This window comes from Ambystoma mexicanum, chromosome 10, assembly GCF_040938575.1.
Source record: "Ambystoma mexicanum isolate Mex_15411 chromosome 10, UKY_AmexF1_1, whole genome shotgun sequence".
Taxonomy (NCBI): Eukaryota; Metazoa; Chordata; class Amphibia; order Caudata; family Ambystomatidae; genus Ambystoma; species Ambystoma mexicanum.
The window spans coordinates 681,465,468-681,492,289 of NC_090932.1; the positions used below are offsets into that span (position 1 = coordinate 681,465,468).

Consider the following 26,822-nt stretch of genomic DNA (forward strand, 5'->3'; position numbering starts at 1 on the left):
GGGTATATTGGTGCTAAATCACCAACCAAACTCTTAGAACTAATGTTCCTGTCAATTAACTTTCTTTTACCACTGATTTTCTTCCTGGGGAATACATTTCCAGTATACTCTGCATTTCTCTGGGATAGATGAGACAAGCATCCAGAGCTCATCAGAACCAGTGCTGCAAAAAGTCACACTAACCTCCTTTAATGCTTTTCTTTCAATTTGAACTGAATTTGCACGCGTTTGCCTTCATTTGAAATGTTTTCTTAACAATGGTCAACTCTGATTGTGATTTAGTACCGTGTGTAGAATACTCACACTCAGGATCTTTGTTTCTCTTAATTACAAGTGAGTTTCTAGCTGGTCAAGCAGAATGCTACGTCCTGGCAATACAGTGGATTTTGCACTATTACTACCATGGAGTTCAATCCTGGAGCTGGTAAGAAAATTGGATGTGCAATTCTGTTTTTGTTTTGCTGAATGCATGTGGAAAACCCTGATGCTCTGCTTTGTCTTTTTTGAGACCGTAATCTCTGTTCGAAGGCTGGAAGGGGTGTTGTGATTGGATGTAAATAGTTTGTGTTTAACTTGTTGTAGCCTCTTATTATCAGGTAATGCATTGTTTGTATTGAAAGGCTACTATTTGTATTTGGTAGCTATTACAGTTGCTCTCATTTGTAAGTCCAATAGCTAGAAAGTGTTATGCCAAGTGGCTTTAGAACTAAAATACTTACCATCTAAAATCGATCTTTGTTTTTTTCACTGAAATTGGGGTTACTCAAAAAACCTCTCCTAAAAATGCCTTAGCATATACAGCGCACAGAGGGAGAGGTGACTGCCACTAATGCGGTTATTGTAGTGTGATGGTAAATGGGGACAAAGAGACTGTACAAACCACTGGCTAGCTGTAAAGAGTGACACAGGCTATGATAAATATAGAACTGGAAGCTGGGCTAAACAGAGTAAATAAGCAGGGAAAAGGAAACCAGTGAAAGGTAGTGAGCGCAAAGTCTATTGAGTAAGAGATACCAGGAGATGCTACAACATATTAGTTTACGGAAAAGCTGGAGATTTCTGAAAGGTATAGGCTAGCTTCCTGCTGTACTCTTTTATGCTGGTAAGGTGGCTCTTTTTTGCTTGCATTACGCCAGGGAAACCTTTTGGGGTTTGGGCCTGATGGCAATGCCAAAATACCAGCCTACATACAGAAACCAAAATAGTAGCTCACATGAACCTAGGTTTCATGTCGACTGTCTGACAGACTGTCCAGCTTTGTCTGAAACGTCTCCCTAGGAGAACTGCGAGTGTACCTCAGACTTCTCCGGGCAACATTATTGGGTTCCTTTAAGTGTTCCCTAGCTCACCTAGTCATAGATGTGACTAATCTGTCACTGACCCCTCTTATGAGGGTGCAGGGTGGTTAAGATATGTTGGCCACAATTGTTTATGAAAATGTCCTTGCAAAGATGCTTAGCAAAATATGCTTTCTTTTTGTAAAAAGTAAAATGTTTGTGCAAGTTACCTGTGCACAAAATGTATTCACTGTTTGTAGGAGTGTTCTTGGGTCGTGACCATGTTGGTTAGGATTGCTTTTTGTTAGGATGATTTTCCTAAGGCCGGTATGTAGTGGGGAAAAAAAACAGACCAACACCTAGGTGTCTGGTATTTTCCTTTAATGCCTGACTCCCAGTGGTAAACCAATTGGAGCAGTTAAAAGATACCCTTTAGGAGCTGAGCAGGATGGTTAAGTAAAGTATAACGTTCAACAATACAGTAAGGGATGGTCTACGCATTACATTATTACAAATATATATATTTTTATAGGATTCATGCAGATAGTGTAGTATCTAGAAGATGGGTAGCTGTTACCCCACTCGGCAGTTTGCTTTTTTGGTGGCATGATCCTTCTCTCCAGTAGGTATTAATCCAGAGCTTAATTGGAGACGGCAACTCATTTTCGTGTATGCTGCCTTCGTAGCCCATAAGACTACCAATCAAGGCAGGATTACTACCGAAGTGCCCCATTTTGTCCCTTGGTGAGATTTTTCACCCAGACAATGCCTGTATTCCAGGCTGGTGGCATATGTATACCTAGTATATGGATACACAGTGTTGAGGTTTTACTACTTTAGTAGCTCATTGCTCCCTGATTGAGAGCACAATGACTACTTGGGGTAGCCTTGTGAAATAGCCATTGTCTTTGTGGGTCTTTTGGTTTGTTATTCTGGCGAGAACAGCCATTTTGGCTATTGTGCCTCTGAGTTCTCAATTGGATCTCCTAAAGGCCGCTTTGAGTGAATTGGGTCGAGTTTGAGTTGATTGAGGGGTCTTCCAGATGCTTCAAATGTACATTCCTGTGTGTACTGATAGAAGAGACCACTGAATTTTTGTATGGCGCAGCGGAGGTGATTGCAGAGCTTGGCCACCAACAGGTGCGCGCGTGCATTATCAACTGAGGGGATGCTGAGCCATTCTGTTGAACACTACCTTTTTGTAGAAGACCTGGAACTGTGTGCATGTAGCTGTGAACATGCTGCTGAAGCTCCTCATTCGAAACTCTAGTTCTGAATCATGGTCCTCCTGAAGGTGTAAAGCTCTGCCTTTCTGGAGCCACTGGTGTCCTTCAGATGCTCCCTCCTCTTGATCTTGTGGGGACAGTTGAATCTACCTCCTCTGCAGCCTTTGTGTACTCACCTTAAGATCCTGGACTTTGTGCTTCACAGACATGTAAGTGGAAGCCTACTGCACTGCTGGCAACTGTATTATGCTACTATCTTTTTCGTGCTGCTCCATGCCAAGACTTGTCAAATTCTTCTGAAGCTGCCCTTCCTGAAGGGAACATACTTTGTCTTGACTGTAGGCCTGAGTCTTGTTCAAAGCATCCTGTTAGGCAGAAACCTGTGCAGTTCCCTTTGGGAACACTGCAAAAGATTTAGGACTATAGGTGTTAGCAGTAAAAAAGGGAGGGACATAGGCAGAATGTAGGAAGATACACCACACTCATTTCTAGGAACACTTTAGCAAGGCAGGAAAGTCAAAAGTTACTTGTGAGCCAAAGTCCATAGGCCGGGCCCACTCTTAGAGAGAGCAGGGCACAAATGCACCCAAGATCACACAATTACATTAGGCTTAGAAGTCTTGCAGGGAGTTCAAAAAGGATTTAGTTAGGCTCAGAAAAATTTAGCCAGGGTGTCCCGGGCTAACCCAGGTTCGAAAGCCAGGGGCTAAATCTACCCTGTACAGTCCGTTGCAAGGGAAGCCAGGCGGAACACGGTACCTTAAGTGGAAAGGATCCTCCAGCGGGGGCAGTTGTTCCTGGCAGCGGGTGCAAGTCGCGGCGTCCAGAGGAAGAGAAGATCTCGACGTGGAGGAAAGCTGAAGGTAGTTGCACTGTCAGGGAAGAAACCATCCGCAGAGTTTTCCGGTTACAGGTATTACCCTTGGTTTTGCGTAGTAGAAAAACGTGGTATCCCGGTTGCCGGGGTGCTTGGCACAGGCAAGGCGGCCACGAGATGCTTCAGGAATGCGAAAAGAAGGTGAAACTGGTTATCCCGACCAGTCAAAGGAAGAAGACTCTCCGGCGGGAGATCTCCTCGGGAAAAGTGGTGAGACGGTTCAGCAGGGCTCCACCCGTGGTGTCGTCGTTGCAGGTCGGCTCGGCTTCTCCCTCCTCGGATTCTTTAGGCCCTGGGCCCTGGGCCACTTCTGAAGTTCCAGTCCCCAAAGCCCTGCTTTTATGCAGAAAACCCCCATTCACTCAGCCTAGCTGTCACTCAAACATGCTAAGTGTTGAGCCGGCCGGCTCACCACTTGGGCCAATCAGGACGGAGTGCGACTTGAGTTGCCTAGGCAACTCGGTCCAGGGTGCCTAAATCCCCCTCCACCCCTCCTAAGTACCCCAGACAGAGTGGCACCACTTTGGAGGGCTTCTGTCGAGAAGCCTGCCAAAAAGTGGAACAAAGGGCTCGACTTTGGTTGGAGTCACAGAAGAGAACACAAACGCCATTTTAGAATCGAGTTCTGGCAAAAAATACCGATCGGCGAATTAATATTAAATAAATAAACCGGCGGTATGTTCGAGGCTATCGGAATTAAATAATTAAAGGTAGTAGCCTCGAACAAGGGGAAAATCCCATAGGGATATATTCGCGGTTGAATATAAAAAGTAGTATCCACTGCCACCAGCCAAAACTCGATCAGGGGGGCAGAGACGTGCCCCCTCGACTAACAGACCCCGGCGCAATCGAATTGCCCCGGCCAGTACGCCCACAATATGATGGTTTGTACTGGTTCTGTTCAGAATTTGAGACTAGTAAAGTCAATGGTGACTTTACATGCCCTGGGAGACAGTAGTCAGTCCCAGGGTATGGAGTCTATGTTGGGGGGTCACTATGACACCCCTGTGTTACTGCACTGAGGGTGCTGTGTAACACACATCACAAAAACACATGAAGCCCTATGGAGTAAAAGACCGCATAGCCCTTTAAACACATCTAGAGTCAAAAAAACCCACTCAAATCATGTCCAAGAGTGAGGGTAAAAGAGTCTCACTCTTGGCAGGAGAAAAAAATAAACCCCAAAAATCCAGCAAAGCTGCTGGGGGACTCACTAGGTTAGGAAATTCAGCCTAAACAGAGAATTCTCCCTAACACATCCACACCCCCTACCCACTTCCCCGAAGTATCAATATTGGGCTACCATTTTCCAGTCAACCACAGCACTCACATAGGGGTTCAATGTAGGGGCACTATTGGGTTATTCAGTCTATAACCACATATGAGTCTCATGAGCTTCCAATACCCATTTGAGCCCCACAGCCAGCTGTGGGCTGGTTTTTGGATCTCCACTGGCTTGTGGACATGCATAGGTAACAGGGTTCCTTTGCGGCACCCAGACAATGAGAAATATAGGATTTGTGTCACTTATGAGGTTTTTGAATTGCCACTGACTAAAGGGCTAGCTGTCGCATTGAAAATATTGATTCCTGAAAACAAAGTGGGAGAACTTTAAATATCGTTTAAAACTCCCCAAAATTATCCATAACTTGCTAACTTACTTGAGCACTGTGAAGAACTTGTTCTTAGATTAGGACTGGCGTTATGTACTGTAGAGAAACCCCTATACTCTCACACCAGATAAAATGCAATCCACTAGGGAAAAATGGCCAGCACACCTCTTGCAAGAACAAGTTTTATTTCCACAAAAGATAAAGACGCTCAAGCAAAGGACTCTGCTACCACGGAGCGCTCTGGCAAAATCAATCAAGCAATGCGTTAAAAGGAAGCATACCATCATCAGTGACGTCTGTTACATAGGTTGCAAATCAGAGTTGCGGGTTGGTGCGACCCTATACATAGACTACCTGCACCTTAAGGGATGCCATGCCAATGGTCCCAGCCCCTTCTGTCCGTCTTCTTCCACGTGGGCTCCTTCTAGGGAGTCATCGGGCGCGAAGCTACATTTAATTGGCAATTAGCAACAAGAAAAAAATGCATTCTCTAGCTCTAGCCCAATTTACACATGGTTCTGCAGACTTGGTCGCGGTTGATACTTTCAAGGTCACTATAACTTACAAACCCCCAACTCGATACCAGACATGTTGGCACCTTTCCAAGTCTCCCTATCCTGGTTTTAGGTTTGTTGCTTTTCCCCTCTCCCGCACCTCGCAGCACAAATCACATGACTTAATGGTGGGGGCAGCCGTCCCTGCTTTCTTATCTTTTCTGATTGATTGGTGATCTAACAATTTTATGGTTGGTGGTCTGGAACTGGCCGATAACTTGGAATGCTGGGGTCTTGCGGTAGGGGGTCAGAGCACTCACTATATTTTAACGCTGGGACTGGGAAAGGTCAGAGGCTCATACCCTTCTTCTCGTGGGATATCTTTTTGCAGGGAGCTCTCGGCCCCCTTGTGGCCTTGCAGGCCACATTCCTCCTGGGATACGAATGCTGGCAGTATGAGACAATGGAAGGTTTATGAATCTCTGCGGCGCTAGTCTGTCTCACTGCTGCCTATGTTCCAACCTATTTCCGCACGCACATGCTGATTTCCATATTCGTGGCGTTGGGCCTAGATTTCAATATGACTGCTATTTCTAAAATGACGTTTCACTCAAAATACACCCTATACCACCACACGCACGGACTCGCCAATGATGTACCTTCTAGCAACACCCCCCGCCCCCTGCCCTATAGTCTCCCCAAGCATCTACAACACACTTCGAGGCCTCTGCCTCACCCTGAACTTCTTGGGAGCCTGGGACGATAGCCCTTGCTTCTCAACAGTACTTTAGATACTGTGGACTGATACTGCAGTATAAAGCATGTGATTGTTTATTTAACAACAACTTTGTATATTCTAAAGGGGTGGGTGGGTGGGTGGGTGTGTGTGTGTGTGTGTGTGTGTGTGTGTGTGTCTCTCATTTGGACACCTGTGATTTTACATATATCTGAGGCTTGTGGAATCTGCTTAGATCACGTGCTGATAGGCAAACATCTAGTGGAAGCTGCGGAGTATTAAAGTCGTTGTTTTAGTAACTTGAAAAGGTACTTTCGACAGGGCGTGCCAGTAATACTATCCCTAGTGTGACGTCCACTGTACCGATGGTCCTTCACACGTCAAGGTCCCTTGGATTGGTTTTTTCCGCCATCGTGAGCGGTCGTTTATCGCGGAGTTCTATTTCGGCTGACGCCATTTTCTTATCAAAGTTTAATTATAGTTACTGTTTCTGTCCTTTTTCTTTCCGACTTTGATCTTCGACGTGGTGGAAAGGACAAGACAAAGACAAGTCAACGCCGTCGCACAAAGTCAAGTTTCGATGGACCCTTTCACCTTGGAAGGCCCACTGGGCCTAAGCCCATACAGTAGGGCGAGTGGGGGGTGATCATTGACAATGCATTTTCCCACCTTTTCCCTTTATCGCCCGGCTGCCCTTCCCCGACATGGATAAGACGCCCTTTAAATTCTGCCCCACTTGTAATAGAAAATGTCTGTGGATTGACAAACACAGTGTGTGCAACCTGTGTCTGCACCGCGACCACGACGAAAGGCACTGTGAACTTGCAAGGTCTTTAGACCTAAGACCCTTGTAGATTGCAGAAATAATAGCTGGGCCCATCACGCCATGCAGGTGGAAGCCGCTTGGATGTGGAGGGAGCCTCAAGTGACGGCAGCGTCGCCGTCTTTTTCAGTCAGCAATGGCGTAGGGGAACATGCAAGTTAACAAGTGCACGCCCCTGACCCTAGTAGACAGGCCGGCGGTCCTGTTGTGGGGATGACACCCGGCAGCAAAGGTACTTCATCTTCCCACACTAAGCATACTACCTGCAGCGATGTGTCGTCACTGCCGACCAAATGCCCAGATTTGGCGTCTAGGGGGAGATCAGTAGATTCCCTGTCCTCTGGGCACTCGCAATTCCCGTCGCCCCATGGCGGGCACCATAAGACAAAGGACGCCGCCCAGAAAACTCCTTCGACCGATCGCCGAATGGACAGACGAGGCGGATGTCCCTTCCAATGCCAAAACTCGACATATTGCGTCGAAACCGACTGGAAAGTCCCAAAACCCATGGTTATCTCACCTGGTCAAGAAACATGTCCCAAAAGGACTGTTTAAGCCTTCTAATTCCAAAAAATCTTCCTCAAAAAACTCTGATCATAGAGGCAAGTCTCATAACAACCAAGACAAGGCTCAAAGGGACAAGTCTACCCCTTCAAAGGAGATTGTAACTGCTCCACAGGAAGAAGAGGAAGCAGAGGGTTCCTTAAGTGAGGCCTTAAAAAATAAAGGCCTACCTACTTCTACACCAGAAGTCCCTGCCATACCCTACCTGGGGGTCATCCCTAGCTCGCCCTATGGTCAGCAGAGGACTTAGATGGGGTGATGTCCAGAATGACTATTTTTGTTTTTCAACAAGACTTTTTATTGGCATATGTAAATAACAAGAGGTTCACCATTCTTAATGACATATTGCTGAGGTATAACGTAAACAAAAATCAACATAGCCTCAACTGAGGTGAACAGGGACAGCGGGGGGGAAGTTCATTGCTGTAGACCGGAAGGGGTTCGCAGCAATCTCTGGTCAAAGTTACAGGGGACCAGTTAAATGATGGCAGTAGGTTAGACCGTTATTATCACGGTCTGGGGGGGTGGATCTAGTCCATTTTCGTCAACCAGCGGAGAGATGGTGACTGTCTGGCTACTCCGGGAAATTTCTGCACATAGTCTAAAAATGTGGACCAAACGCTGTGAAACTTGCTTCTGTTGCCGAAACGTAGGGCAGTGATTTTTTTCGGCTGCAGCACTTTACCCACCACACGGGGATCTCTGGGTCCTCTGGGAGTTTCCACAGCCTAGCAATTGAGATTTTAGCTGCAGTAAGCAAATGCGTGCAGAGGTCCGCCAGTTTGCCTGTCATCAGGAATTGACCCTCCCCTGTGTCCCCCAGCATGACGATTCCTGGATCCCACGGGACCGATAGGCCCGTGATGAGTCGGATCTGTTCCAGGACCTTCCTCCAAAACCTTTCCTTCTTCAGGCATGCCCAAAGGAGGTGGAACAATGTTCCTGTGTCCGTGCAGCCTCTCCAGCAGTGTGGCGGTATGGTGGGGTTACATTTATGTAGGATTTCTGGTGTGATGTACCACCTATAACAAACCTTAATAGCCCCCTCTTTGTTTGTGACACATTTGGAGGTCTTGTGAGTTCTTGCCCAAATGCGATTCCAGCTGGCCATGTCTAGTTCTCTGCCTAGATCTCACTCCCACTGTTCCATGTAGGGTTCCTTAGAGTCTGAAACTACCTTGTTTAGTAACCTATACAGGGTCGAGATCTTCCCCCTGGCGGGGTAGTGTCCGTTCCAGCGCTGTAAATTCTCTGTGCCCTTGTGCTCTCATTGGGTCATGTGACGGACAATTTTTGGAGTAGTGCGTAACGGAACCTCTTGCATTCCGGGACCTGGAATTTCCTTTTGCAGTCCTCAAAGGTGAGTAGGGTGTCCCCCTCGAAGAAGTCCGCCACCCACTTCAAGCTGCCTGCCTTCCATTTGGAAAAGACCCTTTGCCCTAGCCCTGGGGTGAAGTCTGGGTTCTCCCAGACCGGGGAGAGCAGGCCCACCGTGCTCTTGCAATTCCACTTCCTGGACGCCTGCTTCCAACTATTCACTGTGTTCCTGGTCGTCTTGAGGAGCCCAGTGTTTGGGCCATGTGATGTGTGGTTGGGATTCCAATGGGTAGTGGCTCCAGTCCTCCAACGTCAGCCAATGGGCTTTGTTGGTGCCCGGTTGCCACATAAACACTGCCGAGAGCTGGGCTGCAAGGCAATACCTCTCCACCTTGGGGGGGCCCCCAAGCCACCAGATTCGGGGCTCCTGAGCAGGACTTTCCTGGCCACTCGTGGCTTCTTGCCCCCATATGAATTTCAGAATGCTTGCTTGAAGTTTCTGCCTGGCTTTTTTGGGGATTGCTACTGGAAGGGCTTGGCAGTGGTAGAGCAATCTGGGAACCAAGTTCATTTTTAGTGCCATAATCCTCCCCATCCAGGATATCTCTTGGTTTTGCCAACGGGCCATGTCCGACTGCAGATCCTTGAACAGGGATGGGAAATTTAGCTTATACGTGCATTCCACTAGCTTGGGCAATCGGATGCCCAGGTAGCTGAGGTGGGATCTGGCCCACGGGATAGGGAGACTGGCCGACAGAGTCGAGTGTTACTTTAGGAATGTTGATGCTCAGTGCTACCGACTTAGTGGGTTGAAGCGAGAACCCGGAGGCTGTTTTGAGGCTGTCCAACTCTTCCCATAATGCCGCACTGGATGTGCCTGGGTGGGATAGTGTCAGCAGCACGTCATCCGCATATAGGGCTGCTTTATAAGTTTCATTCTTTTCAAATCTATATTTTATTTATCATCAATCAAGAAAATAATAAACAGTAGACATCGCTATCGGCACAAGCTTAAATGGCACAATTCATTGTAATGTTAAGATAATCATAAAATGGTCACATATTTAATTCATGGTGTTTGACCATGGAACTGGGAGTAGCAGAGAAAATCTGTCAGGAAGGATACGCCGACTTGCGGTTCAGTCCAGCCAACGGGCGGTGTGTTTTTTTTTTTTTTGCGTGAGGGCTGGATAGCGATCTGCATAATCCATGAATGGGGCCCAGATTTTTCGGAAGGGATTGAGATTGCCCGTGCGAAGTGCGGTGATCCTTTCCGCTATGGCGATGTCCCAACACTTGGCCCACCATAACGGGATAGAGGGACCCTCAGGGTGCTTCCAGAGGCGGGCGAGGGCTACCTTGGCTGCTGTTAACAAGTGTGTGCACACGCGGGCTGCGTTCCCTGACCGTGGTAAATCCCCATCTCCCTTGTCCCACAGCAGAATGATTCCGGGGTCCCATGGGATACTGAGACCCGTGATTGCCTGGACATGGTTCAGCACCCCTTTCCAGTAGTGTGCTGCTTTAGGGCATTCCCATAGGAGATGGAATAGCGACCCCTCCCGCGGGCAACCTCTCCAGCAGTTCGGGGATGGGGTTGCGCCCGCTTTGTGCAGCTGGGCTGGTGATATAATACCTGAAGCACACCTTATATCCCCCTTCCCTGTTGGTAACACACTGGGTGCTTTTGTGAAGTCTTGACCATATTTTACTCCATGTCTCCAGCTCCAGGGGGTGCCCCAGGTCCCTCTCCCAGTGCAACATGTATTTCTTTCGTCTCTGGGCTAGTCTTTTCCAAGAGTTTGTAGAGGGCGGATATCTTACCCCTCAGGGGGGGTTGGGGGGGGTGTCAGTGTGAGTTCTAGAGGCGTTAAGGCCCTGGAGCCGTGTTCTGTAACGCTGCGCTCAGAAATCCAGTGGCAAATCTGTGCATAGTGGAACCTCTCCGCCTCGGGGATGTTAAACCTCGCTTTGCAGTTCTCGAATGAGTGGTTGGCCCTTCTCCAGGAAGTCCGAAATTCTGTTAAGGCCTCCCTCTTTCCACATAGTGAAGCTGCGGTTGCAACGGCCAGGGGAGAAACCCGGGTTATCCCAGATTGGGGTCAGTGGGCCCAGTGAGCTTTTTGTTCCCCATTTCCCGGCTGCAGCTCTCCAGCTGTCTACCGTGTTGCGTGTTGCTGATAGCGGGTTCAGGGTAGGGGATGAGCTCCAGGATTGGATATGTGGCAGGTCGGGCAGGGGTGACTTGCACCATGCTTCTTCCAGTTGCAGCCAACGTGGACGATTTGCGACACATGTCCAGGAGAAGGCGTGTGCAAGCTGGGCCACTCGCCGGTATCTGGAGATGTCCGGGATACCCAGTCGTCCCAGCTGTCGACTTCGAGTCATAATTTTCTTTGCAATACGAGGACCCCCCCCCCCCCCCCCCATATGAATTTCATGACTTCCCGCTATAGCGAGATGAGATCCTTTTCCGGGACATGGGTTGGTAGTGCGTGGCAATGGTACAACACTCTGGGGAGTAAGTTCCTTTTCACTGCCGCCGCACGACCCAGCCAGGAAATCTCCTGTTTGTTCCACCATTTCAGGTCTGTTCGAAGCGCTTTAAATAGTTGCAGGAAATTGTGTTTGTAGAACAGTGGTCGAAGTGTAAGAAAAGAAGTAGTGGAACGATGTTCCCTGCTAGCCTGCCCCCGCTGCCCACAAACCCAATCTCCACACCCCTCCCACACACAAAACAAACCCCCAAACATATTTGCCTGCTGTTTAAGGAAAGGTTCAGTGCAGTGCACTGAAAGAGCAAGTTTCAACTTCTTCCTACACTGTTATTTTAAAACGAAACCATTCCAGAACAGTTTCTTTTTAAAATAAAAGTATAGGAGCTTTAAAACTTAATTAAAAAAAGTAGTGGAGCACCGCTCCCTTCGACCACTGACTGCGCTATCTTTGGTAATTTGGACACCCAGGTATGCGAGTGTGGTGTTTGCCCATGGGATTGGAAGGTCGGGGCACAGAATCTCTGTCGCTTTGGAAAGTTGATCGGCAAGGCTGAAGACTTATCATAGTTCACTCTGAACCCAGTGATTGCCCCAAAAGACTCCAGTTCTTCAAGCAGGGGTTGCAATGATGTATCCGGGTCGGTGATGGTTAAAAGGACATCTGCGGGGGGGCGTGGCTTGGAGCGCCATCGATGTGGTCGCTCCCTTGAGGCCACCCGTGGGATGTCCGCCGCCAAATTCAAGCGGTTCTGACCGAGTATCCAAGTCGCCAATGCCATCTACAACGATCGGAACCGATGAGGCACAACCTGGCTTACAATGACCTCCGAACGCTAGAGCGTTCTCCTAGCACTTAGCGACCGAACCTCTCCCCCGTCGTTATTCGAAGAAACCAAGATGGCGGCCGCGCCGGAACCCAACAATATACTACGAACCTGATGGCGACGGGCTTCAGGGGCACCGAAGAGGAGCAGCAGACGGAGGTTGCCCGGTGAACATATGAGAACTTCATCGGGGGCTGCACTCGGCCAGGTCGACAGGGGAAACACAGAGGCCACGAGATAAGCCCCGAGAGCCATCCAGAGAAGCCCGACCTCGCGGGCCTCCTTTCACGCACCACTCAGTGCTTCCTGTGGCGCCCCGGCCCACCCATCCAGCCAGCGACCCACTCGCTGCAACCCTTCCAGCCATGACCGCCAAACACGATCATCATGTCTAGGCAAACCAAGGTTGGCAAGGGCGCAGATATCTTCACCATGCTCACTACGCTAGATAAAAGCAGGAAGCAAGAGCCTCCCAAACTCACTCCACAGAAACAACAAGAGGACGGGGGAACCCTCGCTACCAAAGGGGACCTGATAGCCTTCATGGCGGACATCAAGTCGGAGTTCCGCTCATGCCTATCAGAACTCACCACCAAAATCGAACAGACGGACCAAAGGGTTACAGAGGCTCGGAGAAATCGAAGACCACTTGCGGGACCACGCCACCACTCTAGGGGAAATGCGAAGAGCCATTGACTCCCTGCATCAGAAATGCGAGATCCAGGAGTTTAAACATGAGGACCTTGAAAATAGGGCGCGCCGCAATAATCTCCGCATTCGGGGGGGTCCCGAGCTCCGTCCCCGACAATAAGCTAGCGGACTACGTGGGACGCTTCTTCGAGGCTCTCCTCCCAGACCTCGGTAAATCTTAGCTCTTGCTAGATCGCACCCACAGACTTCGCCCGTGTCGTGGGGCTGTCTCTGATTCCCCCCCCCCCCCCAGATGTCATTACGAGGGTCCACTTCTTTACAACCAAGGAAGCGATCTCGGCGATCAGCCGCCAAGGGGAGGAAATTACATTTCAGAGCACGCCACTCCAAATATATCAGGACCTCTCACCACTCACCCTCCAGAAAAGAAGAGCACTTCGACCCCTGGCACTGTTCCTCCAGGAGCAGGAAGTCCGCTACAGATGGCTGTTTCCAGCGGCTCTACAATTCACATACAAAGGCACCCTACGCCGGATCAGCCACTTGGAGGATGCGGAGAGGATCATGCATCCATCTTCGCCCCAGGAACTCTCCACACCAACCCCGGAGGGAGCTGAGGTCTCCGGGCTGCTTTCCTCCCCGAAACCTAAACGTACGCCATGGTCATCAACCCAGCGGATCAACAAAAAGAAATGAACAATGGCGCCCCCCGCACCTCCAGGTTCCAACTACATCTCTCCCTGGTCTCCTCTGACCCGGCCTGAATTCGGATCCGCCACATAACGCTTAATCTGACGATCTTTGAGGGCGGAGACGGCGGACCATACCCATGGTTCATACCCACTCCAGGGACACTTTCCAACTTTCGTTCCTTGGAAACCCACAGTACTTGATACACGATGGGACAACCGGCCCCGTTGGCCAAGGGTAGGCCCGTACCTACAATGTCGGCCTACCCACCAGTTAAAGTTGTGGCCCCCCGTTGGGGCCCCACGGTAAAACCTCAAGTGCAGGATGGTACTACAAGATCTCGTGACAAACATGGCAGCTGAACCATCGACCCGGACCCCCCCACCAACTCAAGAGGTAGAGAATGGGACACCTCTGGACCACCAGGTTCTGCAAATCCTCTCCCTAAATGTTAACGGACTGAACTCCCCTAACAAACGAAAGGCGACTTTATTAAAGCTCCAGGACGAAAACGCTGCGATAGCTATGCTCCAAGAGTCCCACTTGCTGCCGGCGGATGTGACCCGGCTTCGTTCTCGATCGTTCCCGCTTCAATTTTTTGCCTCCGGCTCAAGCAAATAGGGGGGCACAGCGATTCTCTTTAGAAAAGACTTGAACCCACAAATCCTGGAAACAAAAACATGCCCGGAAGGCAGATACACAGCAGTCAAATGCCTCCTGTTGGGAGACCTATACACCCTCATCTCGGTATATCCCCCTAACACGGGACAATCACTCTTCTACGACTCCTTGGGCACGACCCTCGCTAGTTTCGTGAAGGGCCAAACAATCGTCGGAGGGGACTTCAATGGGGTTCCCGACCCCACTAAAGACAGGTCACACCCCCCGACTCCAAGCGATTTCGCCCAAGCACTCAGCCTCCTCCAGTTGTTCAGGTCTCTAGAGATAATAGACTTGTGGCCGGTGTTTCACCCCGACGAAAGAGACTACTCCTTCTACTCGTTCGTACACCGCACTTTCTCAAGGATTGACTTATTTCTGATCTCCCCACACACCTTCCCCTCAGTCAAAGAGGTCTCCATCGGCACGAGAGCCATGTCCGACCACGCTCCAGTGTTCTTGGAACTCCGGGTTCAGGACCCCAATCTCAATAACCCACGCAAATGGTCTCTGTATGACCCGATTCTCAATGACATGGCTACGAGAGACAAGATCGCGACAGGAATTAAACTTCTTTGACGAAAAACCCAGCCTCGGACACCTCACTGGCAAATAACTGTGACCGCCATGAAGGCAGTAATCGGGGGTTCCCTCATCGCTCAGGGAGCGGCCTACCACCGGAGCAGATGCCAGACTCGAATTGCTTTAGAGGACGAGCTAAGGGAGGCTGAGGCAATCCACAAAGAAAAAGGCTGGTCCCCTAAGACGCAACGGATAATGCGAACAGCAAGGAAGAAGCTTGAAGCCCACTACGTGGAACAAACCGCCCTAATGATGGCAAAAGCCAAACAATCATATTACGCGAAGGGCAACAAAGCAAACAGGTTCCTGGTGGCCAAACTAGCCAAACGGAGATGCGTCAACCCGATAGCAGGCCTACGTGATCCTGAGGGGGTCACCCGATACTCGGAGCCCGAAAAACAACAGCTTGCGACAGACTACCTGACCCAAATCATGAAGGCAACCCCTCGGAACCGACCGCAACAGGTGGAATATCTACGGAAGACAGCGGTTCCCCGTCTTGCCAACATGACGAGAGACGAATTGGAGGAGCCCATCACGGGGGAGGAGGTCATCAAGTCGCTTAAAACACGAGCCCCAGGCCCGGACGGCTTTTCAACGAGATTCTATAAACTTTTCAGGCCACAACTGACCCCCCATCTGGTGACCCTGTTCAACTCCTTCAGAGACACAGGAGCGGTCACCCCATCGATGCGGGAATCAACCACCATCCTCCTGCCCAAACCTGGAAAGGACCCAAGGAGTCTAGCCTCCTACAGACCGATAGCACTCTTAAACATTGATGCAAATATATAATCAAAAATCCTGGCAAACCGCCTGAATCGCGTTCTCCCGAAGATCATTCATCCTGACCAAGCAGGCTTCATCCTCCATCGATCAGCGGGAGACAACATACGAAGAATCCTGAACCTGGTGGACCTCGCCTCTCGGAACTCCCAAAAACTGGTCTTAGTGGCTCTGGACGCAGCCAAGGCATTTGATCGAGTAGATTGGCCCTTTATGAAACTCACCCTAGAGGCCTTCGGCTTCGGGTCAACTTTTCAGACAATGGTGCTGGCCAACTATAAGAGCCCAAGTACGAGTCTAAGAATTAATGGGCACAGCCCAGCTCCGATCCCCCTATCATGCGGAACCCGGCAGGGCTGCCCGCTATCACCCTTACTCTTCGCTCTCACCATGGAGCCTTTGGCCCAAAGGATTAGGGGAAACGATCAAATTAAAGGGCTGCAGGACGGCCCCAACCAACATAAAATCACCCTATATGCGGACGATGTCCTACTCACGATCTCAGAAGCCCAATCATCATTGAAACGGGCAAAACAAGAACTTACCACCTATGGTGAGGTCTCAGGCTTCACTATAAACTTTGACAAATCCACGGCCATGGGCATCGGGCTCACTCCAGCAGAATGGGAGCCACTGACGACGATGTGCCCGATGACATAGGTGAAGAAGGCCATCCTCTACCTAGGGGTCCACATTCCAGCTAACCCAAGAGACACATACAAAGCCAACTTCCCCCGGCTACTGAAAGAATTGGAAGGCGACTTGAAACGATGGGAGACCCAAGAGATCTCACTGCTGGGGCGCATCACAGCATGCAAGATGAACCTACTGCCGAGGTTCCTATACGCCTGCGCCTCCCTCCCAGTAGCGTTCCCCACACCAACCCTTAAGGACATCCAAAGGAAAATGCTGAAATTCATCTGGAAAGGTAAGAGAGAGAATCCCTCTCAAAACGATGCTGGGGGGCTCCAAGCTAGGAGGTCTGGGGGTCCCGGACCTGAGGGCCTACAGTGTGGCAGCACAACTAGCACAATTTCAGGCATGGCAGACCATAACAAACCGCCCCAGGTGGGTAGAGCTGGAACAATCACAAACACCTTTACCCTTGCGATTTCTGCCACACATTCCGCCCCCCTTAGAACACACTGGGGAGACCTCCTCCTATCAACTAAACACACCCTTAGCTCCTGGGACTGGGCTCTAAAGCAGAAGGGAGTGCCCCGAGGACTGAGCCCACGCTCCCCGGTCTTCCATAACCCATCTTTCTCACCGGCAGCAGACCCCCGCAATTTCCGGAACTGGATAGAGGGCGGGCTGGAGACCATAGATCAGCTATATATGGGAGGGACACCCCTCACCTTCGCACAATGTAAGGAGAAGTTCCAACTCCAGGAAAGGGACAGATTCACCTATATCCAGCTACGCCACTGGTGCTTGCACCCCTAGACTCTGCAGGCAGCAACTCGCCCGCCCACCGCCCTGGAGCTGACACTGGGGGACCTTCCAACCCGGGGCAGGGTATCCACCCTATATAGGCGCTTCTTAAGGGACTTCCTGTCCACAAAGACCCTCTGCATGGCTCAATGGGAGGCGGACCTGGGCCATCCTGTCGAGGACCAAACCTGGGTGGACATCTGGACCAGAACGCATACCTCCTCCACGTGCGTTACCAATAGGGAATGTGTGTACAAGGTGCTCCTCCGGTGGTATTACCCACCCCTTCGACTTCACCACATGAACCCTCAGGTGGATCATGCCTGCTGGAGGGGATGCGGTCACCCAGGCTCTTCCTTCCACATGTGGTGGGCTTGCCCAAAGATACGACAGTTCTGGAGGACATGCCTAGAGACCATCGCACAAATTACAGGAACGGCGATTCCTCTGGAACCTGAACCAGTCCTGCTGGGGGCCCCGATCCCCGCGATTTACCCGCGCTCCGGGACCAAGTCTAAACTATTGACACACTGCCTTCTGGTGGGGAAAACGGTGTTGGCTAGGGCCTGGAAATCCCCAGAAGGACCTCACATAGCCCAATGGTGGTCTAAACTCTGGGACATCCTGATCGCGGAGAAGGTCACGGCAGCACAGGCGGGAACGCTCCACCGCTTTCAGAATGTTTGGAGCCCAGTGCTGGAATACGACCAGCGCTTCCCCGCCCAGACCTACAAACCGACCAGGGCCCGATGGATCTTGAAACACCAAGAGGACCCGGGAGAAGACACATAGATGCTAAGGTGCGAACTGGACAACCCAGAAAGAAAATTTCGCCTCCGAACATGAGGGGGGGAGAGGCCAGAGGGAGGTGGGAAGGAGGAAGCCTGATGGGGGAAATGAGGACTGGGGATCAAAGAACCTGAGTACGCATTGCTTGTGATATGTCATGATTTGTATATTTGCCATCCTGCCTTGATTTAAAATAAACAAAGTTAAAAAAAAAAAGGACATCTGCGTAGAGTGCCACTTTGTGCTCTATCCCACCCACACTGACCCCCTTGATGTTTGGTTTAAGGCGGATCCTCTCGGCAAATGGTTCCATAGACAGGGCGAACACCAAGGGTGACAGCGGGCACCCCTCTGGATATGAGCATGGGCGTTGATTTCCTCCTGTTGACTCGGAGTTCTGTTGACGGGGAGGCGTAATTTGCCATTATCCAGGATATGAAATTATGGCCCAGCCCCATGCTAGTCAGGGTGCTCCGGATGTAGTCCCAGTTTACGAGATCAAACGCTTTATGTGCGTCGAGGGATATTAGCAGCGCCGTCTTCATCCTATTCGCGGATTCAATAACATTTAGTGTGCGCCTCATATCGTGTGTCCCTCTGCCCGGGATAAAGCCTGTCTGGTCATTGTGTATTAACTCGGGGAGAAATATGCCCAGCCTGGCTGCTAGTACCTTGGAATAGATCTTCCCCTCGGTATTCATTAGTGCTATAGGCCTATATGAGGCCGCCTGTTCGGGGTCCTTTCCCGGTTTCTGGAGTAGAATGGTAATTGAATCAGCCATGGAATTTGTTACTTTTTTGGTGGATAGGAAGGAATTGAATAGTAGTGTTAGTTGCGGAATTAAGATGTGTGCAAATGTTTAGTAGAATTTAGATGTCAGCCCATATGGGCCTGGGGCATTGTTCTTTAGAGATTTTATGGGATCAAGGATTTCCTCTGTGGAGATCGGGGCTTCTAGGGAGTCGAGGGGGGCAGTGACCTCCGGGGCGCAGAATGACGCTAAATAATGTTGCTGGTAGTCAGCCGGGGAAGCGCCGAGAAGACCGCCAGCCTGAGTGCCCAAGGATCCGCCACCGCCCCAGGGTCGCGAGAGGGGAATGCCGCGTATGCCGCGTATGCTGTGGGCCCTCTTGATGGGGCTTGGGCACAGTCTATCTGTTTTACTTCTCCCGGTCCGATATGCGGCGCACGGTTGGGTGCCGCCGTCAGAACTGGCTGGATGATGAAAGGAAGGGGGATGTGGAGCGGAGCCCCAGCCCCCCCGGAACTCCACCTTAATGTGCCCGGCCCCGATCCCACGGGGCGGCAGCGAACGTTGCTGAAGGGCCTCTGCCCACCGGCCTCTCGGAGCCGTGGTCGCGGAGGTTCCTGGTCCTGGCAGCCCGCTGGGCGTGTCCCCGGGCCACATGCAGGGCCCACAATATGGCGTCACTCGGTGAGGGTCATTCCAAGCCCCAGCAGCGGCCTGTGGCTGGCTGGCGGTGGTGAACTGAGGACGTGGGCCGGACTAAGCATTGCAGCCCCTCCCCCTCCATGGTTGCAGGTGGTCCGGGCACCCGCCCACCATTTTAGCCTTCCTCCCGCTTGGAAGCCCAGGGCCCGCACTCCCCAGGGGACATTGCATATCGCCTCAGACCCGGCTCACCAGAGGCAGTGAGTATTCATGCTTCTGCTGTGATGAGCGTCGGCTTCGAGGTGGCTTTAATCCGCAGGATTTTGCTCCGACGACGGGTCTGTCCAGGAGCGCTCATGGAACCATGCCGCACGGTCGGCTCCCGGCCACTCCCCCAACCCCCCCCCCCCTCCCCTCACCCCCCCCCCCCCCCCTCCATAAGTTTCATTCTTAAATTTAAGTTCCCAGACCAAGGGGCTCTGTCAGATCCTGGAAGCGAATGGCTCCATCGACAACGTGAAGATGAGAGGTGACAGGGGACAGCCCTGGCGAGTGCCTCTGGTGATCTCGATTCTGGGGGACATAGCACCGTTAATTCTGAGGGTTGTTGTGCGGGGGATATTGCAGATTTGCACCGGAAGAGCTTGAAAGTAGAGCCCAGGATGTCTTGTGGGACTTGAGGGGTGATCGATATCGATTCTGCAGCCTGCACTTACCATGAACATTTACGACCAATCGCAGTACACAAAGAAGCACCGACTCAGAACGTCTCGTAAATTGCTTCCAAATGCAATTCCAACTCTCTTCATGCACACGCTGCCTCAGGTGAGTCACGGTTCATGATTTATCTGTAGGCCTTGGGGTAGTGAACAGGTAACTACATGGACGGATTGGTGCTTTAGGTGTAAATGTTCCTTATAATACTTTTCATACTTTCAAGATTGTATTGCTTTATAACTAAACCCAGTTTGCTATACATATGTCCTTGGTTTTAGGAGCATCATAGAAAACTATTTATGGGCACAGAAAACTATGCTATAGTGCCCTTGGAAATTAGCATAATCTTTTCGTAATCTGTTGCTTTACATGTACATTTTTTTTAGGTTAGCATTTCTAATTCAAATCTAATGTTCCCTTTACAACTCCATGAGAATGCACTGGATATGAAGGAGCAAGATTCTGCATCCATGTCTTTCCCGGAGTCAACAACAACTTTGAGCGCGTATCAGGTAGTTTTATTTCGCTATTCAGTTCTGTAAATGTATTATGCATGGAATTAGAGATACTATGATAGTGTTAGGAAGAAACCTGTGCAGTTCCCTTAGGGACCACTGCAAACGATTTAGGACTACAGGTGGTTGGCAGTAAACCCAATTGGTAGCAGTCTGTACCACCCAGATTTACCTGGTAGGTGGAGCAGTCAGACTTCTCTCAAGATGAGTTAGGCAGTATATAGAGTATAGACAATAGGTACAGAGACACAGTAGCACAAGCAAACACTGACCAGAGCTTTGGTGTAAAAGTATATAATTATTTATTTAAAGACACACTTGTAAATTACACTAGCACAAAGAGAGGTAAATAAGTTCAACACACAGTCACTATTATATATACAACCCTAATTACTTATTAGACAAGTCTTAATGAGAAACACCACTTATTTTCAGACCGAGGTGAGCGCTTAACATAAGATGGCACTCTAATAAGTTATTAAAAAGGAGGGAAAAAGGCAGCGTTATGAAAGCACACAAATTTCAATACGTTTCAAAGAACCACAGTGAGGCAGGTTAGGCAAAGTCTACTGGGGAGCAAGAAAGTTCAAATGCCAGGCCCACTCTTAGAGAGCAAGCGAAATGTGTCCAGGATCACACAATGGGCTTATGCCCAAAGAGTCTTTGTAGAAAGTTTGCAAAAGATTGATTACAAGTCAGGAAAAGTTAGTTAACAGGTCCCAGGCTAGCCCAGGTTAGAAAGTCGAGGATTTACTGTCACCCCGAACGATCTGTTGCAAGGGAAGCCAGGCGGGACACAGTACCTGAAAGTGGGAAGAACGCTCCAGCGGGGGCAGTTGTTCCTGGCCGCGGGTGCAAGTCGGTGTTTCGTCCAGAGGAAGAGGAGGTCTCGACGTGGAGGAAAGCTGAAGGTCGTTGCGCTGCCAGCGAAGAAACCAGCCGCAGAGTTTCCCGGTTACAAGGTAGCACCCTGTTCTTCGCGGTAGTGGTGATCTGTGGTATTCCGGTTGCCGGGGTGCTTGGCACGGACAAGGCGGCCACGAGATGGTCCTGGAAGGCAAAAAGACGGGCAAACTGGTTATCCCCACCAGTCAAAGGAAGAAGACTCTCCGGGCTGGAGATCTGTCGTCGGGAAAAGTGGGTACGACCCTCACCCTAGCGGAAACGGTACAACCTGTTAAAATGTTACTCTTATGCGCTTAACCCTGTTATTTTATATGCATTGTATCACCCACTGTAAGTGACCACTGTTTTGCTGTGTTAGCCTGTGTCAGGCATTGTAACTAAGTTTCGAGTCCGCTTGTACTGCTGCGCCCAGATGCCCACGGGCTCGGAGCGCATTACCAAATAAATAAACAAACAAACAAACAAACGGTTCCGCAGGGCTCCACCGGTGGTGTCGTCATTGCAGGTCGGCTCGGCTTCTCCCTCCTCGTATTCTTTAGGTCCTCTGGCGACTTCTGAAGGTCCAGTCCAGTCCAGTCTTTTATGCAGAAAACCCCCATTCATTCAGCCTAGCTGTCACTCAAACATGCGGCTCACCACTTGGGCCAGTCACACAAGAGTGCGACTTGAGTTGCCGAGGCAACTCAGTCCAGGGTGCCTAAAGCCCCTCCGAAACCCCCTCTGGTACCCAGACAGAGTGGCACCACTTTCGGAGGCTTCTGTGGAGAAACCCGCCAAAAAGTGGAACAAAGGGCTCGACTTGGGTTGGAGTCACAGAAGCGAACACAAACGCCATTTTGGAACCAAGTTTCGGCACAAATTACCAACCAGTGAATTAATAATAATTTAATAAACCGGCGGTATGTTCGAGGCTATATTAAAAAGTGGTAGCCTCGAAAAATGGGAAAATCCCATAGGAATATATTCGCGGTCGAATATAAAAAGTAGTATCTACTGCCACCAGCCAAAACTCGGTCGGGGGGGGGGGGGACTGGACAGTGCCCCCTCGAACAACAGACCCCGGGGCAATCGAATTGCCCCGACCAGTACATCCACAATAGGATGGTTTGTACTGGTTCTGTTCACAATTTGAGACTAGTAAAGCCGATGGTGACTTTACATGCCCTGGGAGACAGTAGTCAGTCCCAGGGTATGGAGTCTATGTTTGGGGGTCGCTACGACACCCCTGGGTTACGGCACGGAGGGTGCTGTGTGTTAGGGAGAATTCTCTCTTTAGGCTGAATTTCTTAACCTAGTGAGTCCCCCAGCAGCTTTGCTGGATTTCTGGAGTTTGTTTTTTTCCTCCTGCCAAGAGTGAGACACTTTTTCTCCCACTCTTGGACATGATTTATGGTATTCCTTTGACTGGTAATGTGTTTTATGGGCTATGGGGTCCTTTACTCCCTAGGGTCTCATGTGTTTTTTCCTATATGTGTTACACAGCACCCGTAACACAGGGGTGTCATAGTGACACCCCACCATAGACTCCATACCCTGGGGCTGACTACTGTCTCCCAGGGCATGTAAAGTCACCATTGGCTTTACTAGTCCCAAATTATTAACAGAAACCAGTACAAACCATCATATTGTGGACGTACTGGTCGGGGCAATTCGATTGCCCCGGGATCTGTTAGTCGAGGGGGCACGTCTCCGTCCCCCCTGATCGAGTTTTGGCTGGTGGCAGTGGAAACTACTTTTGATATTCAACCGCAAATATTTTCCTATGGGATTTTCCCATTGTTCGAGGCTACCAACTTTAATTATTTAATTCTCATAGCCTCGAACATACCGCCGGTTTATTTAATATTAATTCTCCGGTTGGTATTTTTTGGCAAGACTCGATTCTAAAATGGCGTTTGTGTTCTCTTCTGCGACTCCAACCCAAGTCGAGCCCTTTGTTCCACTTTTTGGCGGGCTTCTCCACAGAAGCCTCCAAAAGTGGTGCCACTCTGTCTCGGTACCACAGGGAGTGTGGGAGGGGGTTTAGGCACCCTGGACTGAGTTACCTTGCTAACTCAAGTCGCACTCTTGTGTGATTGGCCCAAGTGGTGAGCTGGCCGGCTCACCACTTAGCATGTTTGAGTGACAGCTAGGCTGAGTGAATGGGGGTTTTCTGCATAAAAGCAGAGCTTTGGGGACTGGAACTTCAGAAGTCGCCACAGGACCTGAGAATCCGACGAGGGAGAAGCTGAGCCGACCTACCACGACGACACCACCGGTGGAGCCCTGCAGAACCGACTCACCACTTCCCGACGACAGAGAAGATCTCCCGGCTGGAGAGGCTTCTTCCCCTGACTGGTGGGCACAACCAGTTTACCTTTCTTTCTTCGCACCCCAGCCCGGTTTGTGGTCAAACTGCCCGTGCCAAGCACCCCGGCAGCCGGATAGCCACTCGCCACTGAACCGCGAATCACCGGACCGTTTCTTGTACCTGAGAAATTCCGCGGCTGGTTTCTTCCCTGGCAGTGCAACGGACTCCTGCCTTCCTCCACAACGAGATCCTCTCTTCCCCCGGATGAAGCACCGACTTGCACCCGCTGCCAGGAACAACTGCCCCCGCTGGAGCGTTCTCACCACTTTAAGGTACCGTGTCCGCCAGGCCTCCCTTTCTAAAGATTGCTACAAGGTAGTAACTCCTTAGCCTTCTGGACTGGGATGGCCGCCTTGACCCTCTAACTGGTCCCTTTATTTGGTCCAACTCCTTTTTGAACGTTTACAAGACTTTTGTGCACTGCAACCGTGTGACCTTGGACACATTTCGTTTGGATCCTCTGAAAGTGGGTCCGGCCTCTTGAACACTAACTTCACGGTTTTACTTTGCCTTCCTCTCTTGTTATGTTCTGATAAAAGTGTTGGGATCCTTTTCAATTTATTCTCTGCTTTTCTCTCCCTTTTTAAAATGAAGTATTAGAGTGCCATCTACGTTAAGCGCTCACCGCTGTCTGAAAATAATTGGGGCTTTACTTAAGACTTGTCTAATATTCTTTTAAGGGAGTGTATATCTTTTAGTGACCGTGTTTTTGAACTGCTTACTATTAGTGCCTGTGTGTTTTTCTAGATGTGGTTTTAAATAAATTATTATATCTCTTTTACACCAAGCCCTGGTCAGTGTTTACTTGTTCTATTGTGTTCTCTTGACCTATTGTGAATACTCTGTATACTGCCTAACTCTTCTTGAGGGAAGTCTGACTGCTCAGCCACAGCTACCAAGTGAATCTGTGTGGTACAGACTGCTACCAAGTGGGTTTACTGCCAAACACCTGTAGTCCTAAATCTTTCGCAGTGGTCCCAGAGGGAACTGCACAGGTTTCTGCCTAACACTGTGTAACCCACATACCAAAAACACATGAAGCCCTATGGGGTAAAGGATCCCATAGCCCATAACACACATACAAAGTCAAAGGAACACCTCAAATCATGTCTAAGAGTGGGAGGAAAAGAGTCTCACTCTTAGCAGGAGAAAAGAAAAAAAAATCCAGCAAAGCTGCTGGGGGACTCACTAGGTTTGGGAAATTAGCCTTTACAGAGAATTCTCCCTAACATAAAGTTTACGTATCCTGTCGTTTGTTTACATAATGTTTCATTTATGGGTTTTTATTGATATGTACCATTGTCTGCATCCCATTGTGTGTTCAATTTCACTTTTTTCATCCATACTAAAAACAAGTACTGTTACTTCGGCTACAATTACATCATCCTTTGAAGATGATCCGGAGCCTGAGGTATGCATAGACAGTTCCCTTGAATGAATGAAAGAAAGTATATTGTACATCTGATACTATTGGACAGTGACATTATTATAAACGAGCATCTTTTGCAAAACGCTGGAGTGCAACATTACAATCAGTGGGTTTTGCACAGTGATCTCTGATCGAGTGCACTAGCCATCAACCAGGTGAAATTCAAAATGTATATTTTGACTAAATGACGTACACAGTGTACGAGGGTATCTATGTAAGCCATGTGTGCGAGGAAATAATTTGATTTCAAATAAGATGGACTTTTTTTCAACCAATATTCTATTCTAGGGATGTATACAAGATCGGGAAATGGAAGAGGAGGCACGTGGATCCGAGGTGGCGGACCAACTTGCTGGTGCAGTCATTACAGTGAAGAACACGGTTTCACAGAAAATCAAGAAAGCAAGGGTAACAAACAATTGTGATTACAAAGTGTTTTGGGCTGGTGTCTTCATAACATGCTTTTAAAAAAATCTAAAGTGCTATATACTGTATGTTGGTTTTACATTGAACATGTTTTACAACCCATCTCCTAGAGGTCCAGAAGTAAACGAACTATGAAGACACAGACAGCTACAGAAACCAGAGATGCTGCTTGCCAAACTGATTTCACCATGGAGCAACTATTTTTGAGGCGCAGCGTGTTAAAATCAATAAGCAGGCTCGAGATGCTTATGCCCAATGGCCAGAAAATGAATTGAACGTGACCGGCAAAGCCAGCAAAGTGTTGTTGGACCATTGCTACAATGCAAGAACTCCACAAGATGGAGATGAAACTGAATATAGTGAATATGCTTTTGAATTACTCGTTGACCACTTGACACAATAGACACCAGCAAAAAAGGGCCACCCAACAAACAATCGACATTGATGTTTTCTCTGATTCATGTTCAGATAACACAAGCTGAAATAACAGAGACTGAAGCCTCAACACAATTGACCAAGGAACTAGCCAAAGATCTCGACTACACTGCGTCCTGTTCGGCCGATATGTCCACCACAGTTGAGTCACAAACCACATTCTTGTAGGACGATAATCTAATAAAGGAGCCCAAATACATTGTATTCGACAGCTGCCTGGTGGAGATTGTACTAATGCTGAAATGTGTCAATCCAGTGAGGGGGGAGGAAGTATGCGAGAAGCTATTGTTGAATGCGACTCGTGTATCACAAGGCACTAACTTGAAAATACAAGCCACCTGTAATCTGCTCCATGCAAAATGTTCTTGGTCCGCTCAACCGATGCTGGGGAAAGTGGCAGCTGGAAATCTACTGTGTGGAGCAGCTTTACTTTTCAGTGGCTCTACTTTTAATAAGTTGTCCAGTTTCTGTCAATTTGTGGGGCTCCAGTTCCTTTCTAAAACGCAGTACTACACATTTCAACGTGAATATTTATTCCCTGCTATTAGTGAATCTTGGAAAATTTAACAAATGTTAATTGAAAGGACATTTTCTGACAAACGGTTCAGGCTAGCTGGCGATGGACAGTGTGACAGCCCTGGATTTTCAGCAAAGTACTGCACATACCACTTTCCGGACATGGAAACTAAAAAGATTGTCGGTTCGATGGTTGTGCAGGTGTCCGAATGTAAATCCTCCGTGGCCATGGAGAAACATGGTTTCATCAAATCCCTGGAAGATCTCAAATCGAAGGGAATGCAAATAGACCT

The 26,822-nt window shown here is 49.4% G+C and overlaps 1 protein-coding gene across 2 annotated transcripts in view; it reads left to right on the forward strand.

Moving 5' to 3' along the window:
* Positions 1-26,822, forward strand: part of XRN1 (5'-3' exoribonuclease 1) — a 2,611,979-nt gene that overhangs the window by 736,674 nt on the left and 1,848,483 nt on the right. For both annotated transcript variants that reach the window (XM_069618274.1, XM_069618273.1), the window contains exon 13: positions 335-424. In XM_069618274.1, the coding sequence (XP_069474375.1) occupies positions 335-424 (90 nt within the window). The remainder of the gene's footprint in view (positions 1-334; positions 425-26,822) is intronic.